This window comes from Phascolarctos cinereus, unplaced genomic scaffold, assembly GCF_003287225.1.
Source record: "Phascolarctos cinereus isolate Bilbo 61053 unplaced genomic scaffold, phaCin_HiC Scaffold_4;HRSCAF=312, whole genome shotgun sequence".
Taxonomy (NCBI): domain Eukaryota; kingdom Metazoa; phylum Chordata; class Mammalia; order Diprotodontia; family Phascolarctidae; genus Phascolarctos; species Phascolarctos cinereus.
The window spans coordinates 528,738,405-528,751,431 of NW_027555847.1; the positions used below are offsets into that span (position 1 = coordinate 528,738,405).

Here is a 13,027-nt window from a genome sequence, read left to right on the forward strand (position 1 = left end):
GAAAGCTAGCACAACTGTCGGTGTCCCAGGATGCAGCGGATAACCTTGATGTCTTTGATGCCAGACCAAGCTCTATTAAATGCTCTACAGCACCTGCTTCAGTTTTTTCATGGCCATTGGAACAAATTGTTCCCATTCTCCCACTCTAGTGGGTAAAGTTTTTGTATGCTTGGGGTAGACATGCCCCAACTTAACAAAGAAAAATTGAGGCCTGTTGGTTACCCTCAACCTAGTTTAATCCCATTTGCCAAAGAAGTTTACCAGGGTGTGGCTGCTGTACATTTTATATCTTCTTGAAGTCACAGATGAGAGTTGGGAGAATCTGGTGTACAACAAAGGTGGATGAACACCCCTGAAAAGGGCAAGCCCTCACACCAGAGGTGCCAGTTCTCCTGAATACCTCATATAGTATGTTAGCTACTATTCTACATGCTGAAGATTTCAATAGCTTGAGTTCCTGGCTCAAGTTTCTCCCCTATCCAGACTATCCTACACATAGTAGCTATGATATTTCTAAAGTACAGCTCTGACAATGCCACTTTTCTGCTGAATATCTTCTAGTCTTCTCTAAGGCTCAATATAAAGTGCTTGTTTTGATGTTTGAAATCTTTCCCAACTTGGTTCCAAGATATCAATCCAGAATTATTAAATACTTCATATATTCAGCCCAAAAGTATTTTTGTTGTTGTTGTTGTTGTTAAATGATATCCCATCTTCCATTATTATACCTTTTCACAGACTGTCTCTTAATGTCTGTGTAATACCAGTGTGGAATGGTCACCAACTCCGTAAAAATAACATAATATATGGGGTGACAAGGGTTTCCGTTTGATATAGATCCCTTACAGTGTCAGTCTCACACAAGGCACTTAGATATCTACTTTCTCTCTCATACATGGCAATCTAGGTTTCAAGAGAGAGAGAATAATACCACACAGTTATATTCAAATTCTTTCAGAACCCTGGTGGTAACCATGTAAGTGGGAAATACATTTCTTTTCCTCACTGCTCTAGCTCTTGAGTCCTCATCATTATCTTTCTTTTTACCTAATAAGCTATTCAAAATGTAACACGTTGTACTAGGCTTCAGTGGCAGTAGAAAACCCACGCTCCAAGTGTTTCATCTACACAAACCAGCCACTTACAATAATGAGAGTTTTAGAATTTAAAATAGCCATTTACTTAACATAATGCTAAATAAATCATTATAACACCATAAATACTCATATTAAATGAAATGCATAAATAATAAAATGCATTGCAATACTAATATAAAGCTGGGGAAGGAACTTCCACCAATGCTCCCAGTATATGTCAGAGAGAGTAGGTATATGCTCATAGGAACCAGGGAGAGAAACACTTGAGGAGGAAAGATTCAAGTGCTTAGGGTAACTCACAACTCTGGATTTCAGGCTTTGATAATATCGGCTCAGTTAGAAATATCTGTATCATATGAAATACCATCTCTGTTCATTGTTTATTTGTATCACTCTTCAGATGGGTAAATCCTCTTTTCTTTTATATTTGGATGTAGCATTTATAAATTTCTTCAATTCCAATAACAATTAAAAGGGCATTTAGAAGATGATAGGTCTTAATTTCAACAGCAGTTCTCTTTAAGCAGGACAGCTGCAAAGTTCGTGAAACTGGCTCTTTCTGTGTTATACAGACCATCGTAGTCAGTTATTGACTCACTCAGGTGCTGTATTGTCAAATCAGAACAGACCTGTCAGTACACATCTTAGGTTTAATAACTAGCTAAATCCACCAAGCCAGCTTTTCTTACATTTCAAAATATCTGTAGTATCTGCCTTTCTCTTTTCTGTTTTCTCTTCTCAGAACAGAGTGGAGCAGAAACGGGAAATATATACTTAGGAGTTTCACTTCTCTAAAGCTTTAGGTGGTACTGAAAGGCAATAGATGAACTGTCATCTTCATTCAGTTGAGCAAGCAATAAAAGCCAGTCTTGTTGTCAGCTGATTCTCCTTACTATTGGTCTTTTTAGACTAGGGTTACACAACCCGTGGCCCTGTGGGCTCCTTATAACCCTTTCTGCCCCTTGCAGCATGCCAAAGAATTTTGGGCGGCCCATGAACAACACCCTTTGCATGTACAGGAAATCCTTTGACAGGCTGCAGGTTGTGCAGGCCTCTTTTAGAAATTAACACAAACTACCTTTTAAATTCCATGCCATTTCTTCCTCTTCTGTCATTCTTTAGCTTTCTATCTTTCCTGTATTTTTCAGTGGTTTAAATCAAAACATTAGCTTTTGGCTCTCAATGACCTACCTTTCAAAGAAAATGTCACAACTCTTCAAATTTTCCCTAGGAAATCAATACTCATTTAAAATCATACTTCAGTTGCTATATGTGAAATGATTTTCATTCTGTTCAGTTTTATCCTTTAGTCATAAAACAGTTATATGTAAATGAGTTTAGGGAACACACTGTCCTAAAGCTCTAAATTCTTCAGTGTGGTCCAACTTATTTTATGTCCTTGAACTGTTTTTTCAAAGTTATATTTTTCCACCTTGGAATAAGTAAAAGTTCTTTCTCTGATTCTTTAAACCACAAAACTGTTTACATAAAAGTGTGTTATCATTCTATATTGTTCTTTAGGTGACTTGAGTCACTTTATTTTTGCTGCAGTTCAATTTTTCTGTTCCAAACTGCTTAAATCCCAGGAGAAAGATGTTACTTCGTACATATATTTAAGTGTTTCTAATTAAATAAAGCTGTTATCTAATTCTCTTTAGGTATTAGCGTATTCATTTATAACAGTGACAAAATATCACATCCTTTGGCTGTTGATATAACTTTTCTTTATTAAAGTTACTTTTTCATCTCCTTTTAACACTAAACTGATACTATTTAGTGAAGTAGTAGTATCTTAGAGAGTCTATTACACCTGAAATATACTCTTTTTTTATCTCTGCCTCTTAGAATCTCTATTTTCACTGGGCATGGTGGCACACACCTATAGTCTCTACTGCTAGAGGACATAGATTGCTTGAGCTTGGAAGTTCTGAGATACAATAGGGCTAAAGCTGACTGGGTATGTATATGAAATCTGGCACCAATATGGTGAGGTCCCAGGAGCAGAGACTTACCAGGCTGCCTAAGGAGAGACAAAAATAGGGCAGTTTAACACTTTCGTGTCAGTCACTGTTGGAATGAGGCCCATGAGTGGCTGCTGTACTTAGAGCTTGGGTCAGATATAAAGACCATGTCTCAAAATAATAATGATAATGATGGTAACGATGATGAAGATGATGATGTTGCTAATGATGGTGGTAGTGGTGGCAATAGTCTGTATTTTTCTTCAAAGTTCAGTTCAAATACCATTTTTATATGATTCTATAAATTGAATCATCAATATCTACTATCCTACTATACCTTAAATCTTTGGGATCTGACTATTTTACTTGCTACTGAAAACTTCCAAATTTAGACTTCACCATTAGAATGTAAACCCTTTGAGCACGAAGACTATCTTACTTTTCTATTTGTATCCTTTTAATTTATCACAGTATTTCATATAGAGTAAGCACCCAACAAATGTGTCATTCATTCATTCACTTTCTATGTAAGATCTTTTCTGATCCACTAGCTACTAGTCCTATCCCTAATGATATTTATACTTTAATTTTATTTAAAAGTGTGTGTATGTTGCCTCCCCTTAAAAGAATGAAAGCTGCTTGAAGGAAGGACTGTTTTCATTTCTCTGTTTTTCCAACCGTTGGCACTGTGGCTAGAATATAAACTTTATATTTATAATTGCTATCATATTTCTTGCCTTCTCAATAGCTAGGTGAGAGAAGAAGAAATTTGAAAATGAAAAAAAAAATTTAAATTTAAAAATAAAATGAAATGTTATCTATAAAGAGTAAATGTTCACTGATGAACTAATTGACATTTTTATTCTTGTTTCTGTTATTTTTGAATATTTTTTCTTCTTATTTATTTAGTATTTTATTGTTCCCCAGTTATATGTAAAAACAATTTTTAACATTTGTTTTTAAAATTTTGAGGCCCAAATTATCTCTCTTCCTCCTTATTCCTCCCCCACATTGAAAGGGCAAGCAATTTGATATACATACATGTGTAGTCATGCAAAAAATATCCGTAATCGTCATATTGTTAAAGAAAACATAGAAACAAGAAAAAAAGAAAAATAAATTGAAAAAAAAGAGGTATGCCTCAATCTGTATTCAGATACCATCAGTTCTTTCTCTGGGAATGGATAGCATTTTTCATCATAGTTCCTTCAGAGTTGTCTTGGATTTTTGTATTGCTGAGAATAACTGTCATTCATAGCTGATCATATTACAATATTGCTATTACCTTGTACACAGTACATTTCACTTTGCATCAGCCCATCCAAGTCTTTCCAGGCTTTTTTCTGAGAGTATCCTGCTCATCACGTTATACAGTACAATAATATTTTCATCATCATCACATACCAGAACTTTTTCAGCCATTCCTCAGTTGATGGGCATCCCCTCAATTTCTAATTCTTTGCCTGCAGAAAAGAGCTGCTATAAATATTTTGTACACATAGGTCCTCTTCCTTTTTGTTTTTTATCTCTTTTGGGATACAGACCTAGTAGTTGTATTGCTAGGTCAAAGGGTATGCATGACTTTATAGCCCTTTGGGCAGAGTTCCAAATTGCTGTACAGAATGGTTGAATCAGTTCACAACTCTATCAACAACACATGAATGTCTCATTTTTCTCACATCCCCTCAAACATTTGTCATTTACTTTTTCTGTCCTATTAGACGATTTAATACATATGAGGTAGTACCTCAGAAATATTTTAATTCACCTTTCTTCAATCAATAGTGAGAGTATTTTTTTTCCCATATGGCTATAGATAGCTTTGAATACTTCATCTGAAAATTGATCATATCTTTTGATCACTTATTAATTGGTAAATGGCTCTTATTTTTATAAATATGACTCAGTACTCTATATGTTTGACAAATAAGGCCTTTATCAAAGGAACTTACTTCAAATGTATTTTTCATAGTTATTATTGCTAACTGTATTTAACTTCATACTATCCCCCATTTATTCTATTCTCTCTCTGCTTCCACCCTGATTCTCTTCAAAAATGTTTTGCTTCTGACTCCACCTCCCCCAATATACCTTCCTTTGTACCGCCCCCCTATCCCCTTCTCCTTTTTTCCTGTAGGGCAGGATAGATTTCTATACCCAATTGAGTGTGTATGTTTCTCCCTCTTTGAGACAATTCTGATACGAGTAAGGTTCATTCACTTCTCCTCACTTCCCCCCCTTCCCTTCCACTCTAAAGGCTTTTTTCTTGCCTCTTTTATGAGATAATTTACTCCATTCTACTCTCCCTTTCTCTTTCGACATTCCTCTCTCATCCCTTACCTTTATTTTTTTATATATGATCCCTTCATATTCAGCTCCTACCTGTGCCCTCTGTCTATGTATACTCATAACTACACTAATAATAAGAAAGGTCTTATGAATTACAAATATCATATTCCGTACAGGAATGTGAACAGTTTCACCTTATCAAATCCCTTGTGATTTCCCTTTTCTGTTTACCTTTTTAATGCTTCTCTTGAGTTTTGTATTTGAATTTGAATCCGGCCTCAGTGCTAGAAAAAAGAACCCTGTAATCTCCTTCTGACCAGTTGTTTGACACCCTTATTATCTGTGGGTTGAGAGCTCCAGAAACAGCCACTGCTGCTGCTGATTCAGTCACTCCCAAGGCCTGTTCCTGGTTTGCTATGGCAGGGGCTATGCTGTGTTGGCACAAATTTGGACTGTGCTCCACTCTTACCCGTGTGTGACAGACCTTTGCTGCTGACTTCATAAGTTATCTTTGGTATCTCTGGGTTGAGAGGTCTAGAAACTCCCACTGTTGCCACTGATTAAGTTGCCCTGAGGTCTGTTCTGGATTTTCTGGGGTTGGTCTGTGCTGGTTTGACCTGTGTTGTACTGTGTTCCTCTCTTACCCTGGTGCAACAGACCTTTCCTGCCTACCTTCCAAGTTGTCTTGAAATTTAGAAATTTGTTTCACTCTGTCTTTTTGTGGGTTCTGCTGCTCTAGATGTTGTTTAGTCATTTTTTAAAGGTATTTGGAGTGGTTTGGGGGAGAGCTCAGTTCAGTCCTTGCCTTTAATCCCCCATCTTGGCTTTGCCTCCAACAATTTCCATTTTTGAATAATGATCCTTCCCAGCCTGTATTCTCTACAAATTTTGTAAATATACCATTAATATGTCAACATGCCATTGATCAAATGTAGCATCATGGAAGGATGACTAGTTATGTATTTGAAGGAGATGGGTTTAAAGAAAGCTCTGTTAACCTTCTGACCTTGGAGAAATTAATTAACTTATATGAGTTTCAATGTGCCATCTATAAAATAAGGAACTTGAATGAGATCTCTAAGACCTGATCCATCTCTAAGTGTTATTAGTTTGTGTTACATAGGAAAGGACAAGTACAGAACCCTGGAGAACTAATTAGAGACCCTCTTCTAAATTGAAAATGATCTCATTGAGTCCTATTTTAGATTGCATATCAATCTACATTTCACCATTTTACCCATAAGGATATGAAATATCTGATCTGAAATCTAGATTAGTTGTTGTCCTTTGTTCTTGAAGAGGACAAAAGAAGAGGACATCACTATGATTGAGTCAAGTTATACTGTGTCCAACTCTGGCTGAGCAAACCAATAGAAGCTTGGAATGCTCTACCATAGATCAGGCACAAATAGTCCATGTGACCATTTGGGGTGGATTCTCTAAATTTTCACAACTCGTGTTTCTCTTGAGCTACTTCAATTCTGCTTTGCTCATGTAGCACAGCACCTTATCTAATGAGGGCATGCCATACTGGGCAGTCGTATGCCAGTGTCTCCTATGTCACACAATCAATTCCAACATTCTTTTTTTATTTTAGGCAATTGTGGTTAAATGACTTGCCAGGGCCACATAGCTAGTAAGTGTCAAGTGTTTGGTCTGAGGCCAGATTTGAACTCAGGTTGTCCTGACTTCAGGGCTGGTGCTCTATCCACTGTGCCACCTAGCTGCCCCCAATTCTAAAATTCTTAAAGGAGATCTTGAGAGTGTCCTTGTATCACTTTTTCTAACCACCATATGAGTGCTTGCCCTGTGTGAGTTCTCCATAAAATAGTCTTTTTGGCAAGCATACATCTAGCATTCAAACACTGTGGTCAACTCATCAGTTTCACTCTCTGCAGTAAAGTCTGAATGCTTGGCAGTTTAGTTTGAGAGAAGACCTCAGTGTCTAGTATCTTTTCCTGCAAGGTGATCTTAAGAACCTTCCTAAGAGAATTCAAATGGAAGTGATTCAGTCCCCTGGCATTATGCTAGTACGCTGTCCAGGTTTCACAGACATACAACAATGAGGTCAGCACAATGGCTCTGTAGACCTTCAGTTTGATAGTCAGTCTAATACCTCTTCTTTCCCATACTTTCCTTTGGAGCCTCCCAAACACTGAGCTAGTTCTGGCAATGCATGCATCAACCTCATTGTCAATATGTTAACCCTGAAAAGTACACTGCCAAAGAAGTGAACTTATCCACAGCATTCAAACTATCTCCACTTTTTGTAACCAGTGGTTCCATGTATGGATGGTGTGGTGCTAGCTGATGGAGCACCTATGTTTTCTTGGTGTTAATTGTTAAGCCAAAATTAGCACAAGCAGCAGAGAATCAATCCATACTTTCTTGCATCTAAGCTTCATAGGCTACATTGAGTCCACAATCATTTGCAAACAGAAAATCATACATGAACACTCCCTCCATTTTGGTCTTGGATTGTAGCCTTTTCAAGGTGAAATATTTACCATTGATGGAGTGGCTAACTTTATGCCTTGTTCATCTTCATTAGAGGCATTTGACAACATGGCTGAGAGAATCATGGAAAAGCATTGGAGCAAGCACATAGCCTTCTTTCACTCCACTGGTGACTAAGAAAGCACAAAAGCATTGTTCATTATTCAAATCTGGGCAAGCATGCCATTGTGAAATTGATATACAGTGCTGAACTTATCCGGGTAACAAAATTCTGACATAATTTTTTCTATGCCCTCATGACTGACAGTTTCAAAGGCCTTGGTCAGATCAATAAATGTTGTATATAGGCCTCTGTTTTGCTCCTGGCATTGATTCTGGAGTTGTTGGACAGCAAACTCCAGATTGATCATTCCTTGGTTATTTCTGAAGCCACACTGTCTGTCAGGTAGGTGACCATCTTCTAGGTGAGGATCAGCCTATTAAGGAGGACTCTGGCAAGAATCTTGCCAGCAATGACTAAGAGAGAGATCTCCTTGTGATTGTCACAGGACAAACTATTTCCTTTACCTTTATATAGATGGACAATGAAGGCATCTTTGACCTCCTGGGTGATAACCTCCTCTTGCCATATAACCCGGAAAATTTCAGTCAGTTTTTGTATGAACACTAGATTCCCTACTTTACAAATCTCAGTTGGAATAGAATCAGCAACATGTGCTTTGCCACATGAAAGTAGCCTAATGGCATTCAAAACCTCTCCTTCAGTTGGAACTTCAGCTAGTAGGAGTTTGACTTTAACCTGAAGTAAATGGTCAATAGCTTCAGCACTGATTGATGATGGTCTGCTGAGAACACTGTGAAAGTGTTCAGCCCATCTCTCTATCACATCCTTATCACTAATCAATGTGGATCCAATAACACTGAGTAGTTCAGATGCTCTACAGGTTGTTGGCCCATAAATATCCTTCAGAGCATCATAGAAGTGTTTTGGATTGTTATTATCAGCATAAAACTGAATTTAATCTGCTTTTTTACTGAGCCAAGAATCCTGCATCACTCTAAGCTTCACTTGTACTTTACTTTCGATGGAATTAAATGCTGCTTTCTTAGAGATGGATGAACTATTCTGCTGGTAAACCTTCTGGAGTTCTCCTTTTTTGTTTAACAGCTTCTGAATTTTCTCATCATTTTTGTCAAACCAGTCTTGATGTTTGCGAGTGTTCTGACCCAGATGAGTAAATGTAGTTCTGTACACCAAATCTCTGAAAACTGCCCGCTTCTTTTCCACTCCACTGTTTTCAACTATGTATTAGCTCGACTTTCCTTCCAAGTTAGCAACAAACTGTTCTTGCTCAAAAATTCTAATCTGTTGGCATTAATTCTTCTGGTAGTCATTTTGCCTTGGGATCACTGCTGTTATTAAATGTGAATATTTAGCTTGGAGAGGACAAGTCTATGATCAGTCTAGCACTCTGTTCCACACATTGCCTTCATTACTCTCACATCCTGTCTGTGTCTTCTCTTTACAATCTCATAGTCTGTTAAAAGTTTGCTCTGAGGGTGCATCCATGAAGTTTCATTGCATTTAGGTAAGTGGAAGACAGTGTTGGGGTTGAGAAGGTTATGAGATGCACAATCTTTAGTAGTAAGTGAACATTCCATTCCTCCCTAGCACTCCCTGCCAAATTTGCTTGTCTGAGTCTACTCTAATATTAAAGTCACCCAGAGTTATTAGCTTGTCTCTTTTGGCACATTGATGACAAAGATCCCTAGGTATTCATAAAATTTTTCTTTGACCTCATCAGGGTTTGTCATGGTTGGAGTATACGCACTGATGATGGTGGCATGATGTTTTCTTGTAAGTGGCAATTGTATTTTCGTGAGCCTGTCATTCACTCGTTTTGGTAGGCATACAAGCTTGTTGACTACATTAGTTTTGATTGGCAAAATATACACCAGCTTCATAGCATTCTCCTTCACTGCAACCACTCCAGGAAAAAAACAAACAAACAAACAAACAAACATGCGAGGCTTCATTAGCATGCCCACTATACCAGAACAGACGTGGTTGAGTATGCCTAATGACCACACTTTGAACTCTATTGGACTCCTTTTTCAGAATGTTTATAAATATGTAAAATGACATATATAGGATTCAAAAGGAAATTAGATTTATTGAAGTAGTTATTAAAATATTTTAAAAGAACAGACAAGTTTAGAGAAGTTCATAGAATAAGAACTCCTGTTCTAGAGCCTCCTTGAAATATTTCCCCAGAGACTGACACCGACTGCTACATTTCATGGAGCCTTGAAGAGTAACTTCCCTATTCTTTATTCCCTTCTCCCACCCAGTTAACCTCAGTGATCAGAAGGATTCAAACGATCTCATTGTTCAAAGGAAAGAAAGTGGTGTATTGGTTAGAGTGATGGACTTGGAGTTAGGAACATGAGTCTGAATTTGCCTGCTTCAATCTCTTACTTTTCTGTGTGGTCCTCAACAAATCAGTAATCCTCTGTCTGCCTCAATTTCCTCATTTGTAAAATGAAGACAATTATAGTACCTCATAGGTTGGTTGGGAGGATAACATTAGGTAACATATGTAAGGTGTTTTGCAAACTTTAATGTGCTATATAAATTCTAGCTATTGTTATTTCAGCTAACTCATGAGCTATAATACCTTTTATAGGCTAAGCTATGAAGCTAATTATCATTTATCATAATGTTTTTACAGGAAAAAAATAATGATGAGTTCCAAAGAACAGACTTTTAAATGGACTTTTACACAGAGCCCATGTGTTAAGTCAAGGTCACCTAGAAATAGTTTATAGAAACATGCCCTAATTGCTCCTTTGATTATCTCTGCTTCAATGGGTAGGATTGCTTAAGGATTTCTACTTAAAGGTCAACTTTGAGTTAGTCAGAGGGAATAGTGAGGACAATGCAGATTGCCACAGAATTAGTTTGATTGTGTTCATTATTAATTATACATTTTGGCAAAATTACTAGGTTAGCTATATCAGAATCCAGTTTATCCATGAACATATTTAGCCTTAGAGCTTAGTGTTTTTGTCAGCTTCTCAAACATGCCAATTTCAGACAAATGTATTTCCCCTCTGAGTTCTTAAAGACATATCTCTTTAAAAAATAAAAGTAACAATTACTTCTCTGAATTTGCTATCAAACCTTCTCAGCAAGTGTCATTTGTTTGAATTCTCTAGTAGTTTGGCATTACATGTATCCCATGCTGGTTTTTTTTTTTTGTATTGTATTTTTTCAGCTGGAGAGACTGCAGGCTGAGAGCGCCTCTGAGTGGGGCAAGAGGGAGATACTTGAAACAGAAAAACAAGGACTGGAAAGAGACAATAGAAGGTTAAAGGCCCAGGTGAAAGAAATGGAAGAACTTTTGGATAAAAAAAATCCATTAGCTGTAACCTCTCAAGGTCCTGATTTGAAGATGTCACAAAGTGAGCTGCTAGAGAAAAACAAGGTATGGATTCTACTTTGAAGTACACTTCTTTACTTGCATATATCCAGTTTTTAATGCCTAGTTATCTTCAAGTTTGACCTAAGTCTCCATGTTTGACTTGTCTCTTTTCTGCCATTTAAGATGAAAGCAGAAAAGTATCATGCCAGGTTTTTGATTCTCTAACTTGAAAAATCACTTTTTGGTTCATGAATTTGAAAACTTAGAACATCAGTGATTTTGTATTGAAGTTTTAGATTATGTCAAAGCCTCTCAAGAACTTCAAGAAATCTGTGGTTTCAAAGATTTCACCCTAATGACAAGAAATCTTAGAAAAATGTATTTAGTCTTTATGACTTACTTGGCCTGTTGTGTTTCATTCTCTGTGCATTTTCCAAGCAATTGACCTTATTCACACCAAGTGTCTTGTCCCATCAATTCCAGTAATTACTCAGTAAGCAATTACTCAGCAGCAATCTTAGTAAACACTTGATAGATTTAGCCTGTTGTTTGCTTATCTCTGGTTCATATGTAATCAAGATCAGATAAGATGATTTTACAAAGAATTCTAAATATCAATTTTAAAACAAATTCCAGAGAGCATTATAGACATATGCACGTGCAGTGATATATATTCAACATGGAATTCAAAATATTCACTAAAAAACCCGTATTGTCTAAAATTATTTTTTCTTTATAATTCTGTAAAGATCTTCAGAATTATTGGAGGGAACATATTTTGCATATAGTTTTAGAATTTTTAAGTCATAGTTTATATTATCACTTTTATTTGTAATGTAACAAATTTTAATGTAATTTATATGTAATTAGTATATCAGTAACACTATTTTATTTCCCTTTTATTGGAAACCATCAATTGATCACCAAGAAGTTATTAATTGCCTACTATATGTCAGGCCCTATATTAGGCACTAAAAATGCAGATATAGAAAAGGAAACAGTTCCTTACCTTAAGGAGCTTACATTCTTTCAGGTCAAATGACAAGCACACAAATAAGTGGATACAAAATATAGCCAAAGTAAATATAATCTAATTTGGGGGGGGGGTGGCAGGTAAGGAAAGAGTGCAGCTTAAGGGAGGGCAGATAAGGAAATGGCTCATGTAGGAGATGACACTTTATATGGCTTTGAGGGAAGTTAGCATGCCATATTTTCCTCCTTTAAAAGCTCGTAAAGATTTTAAGGCACGATATCACATTGATTTTACTCACTGTCTTTGATAACCTGGCAGGTTCCTGAATTTTCTACATTCAAAGTTTAGACTTTTAGCAATGAAAAAAATGTTATATTTTGAAAAAATAACTAAATTCTAAAATTTTAATGGCCAGAAGTGAAAATTTATACATTGTTAGTATGTTATAATCTTTTTTTTCCCTTTCTACTTTTGTCTTTTCTCTCAAATGGCTTCCACACTGAAGCAGTGCAATATCACCTTGCAATATCACACTGGTTGTTCTTGATTTAGGCATTTAATCTTTAAACTAAATCATTGTTTTTCAGTGATTGCAGTTTTCATCCTACAGCAGGGTATTCACAACACTTGTATAATTCATATTCATTGAAATCACTAACATAATCATAAAGTTATTTGGTTCTAACATGCACATCATTTCTGTATTTTAGGGTTATATATTGTTCAGAATTTATCTAAAAGTGTCACAAATGTCCTTGATCTTTCTATTAAATATTAAATGAACAGCAAAAATCTGTCTTCAAATTATTTGGACACTTTCCTAGG

At 36.4% G+C, this 13,027-nt stretch overlaps 1 protein-coding gene across 2 annotated transcripts in view; it reads left to right on the plus strand.

The window, feature by feature from the left end:
- Nucleotides 1-13,027, plus strand: part of CCDC102B (coiled-coil domain containing 102B) — a 796,232-nt gene that overhangs the window by 223,906 nt on the left and 559,299 nt on the right. For both annotated transcript variants that reach the window (XM_078153543.1, XM_020985624.1), the window contains one exon: nucleotides 11,083-11,292. In XM_078153543.1, coding sequence (XP_078009669.1) covers nucleotides 11,083-11,292 — 210 coding nt within the window. The remainder of the gene's footprint in view (nucleotides 1-11,082; nucleotides 11,293-13,027) is intronic.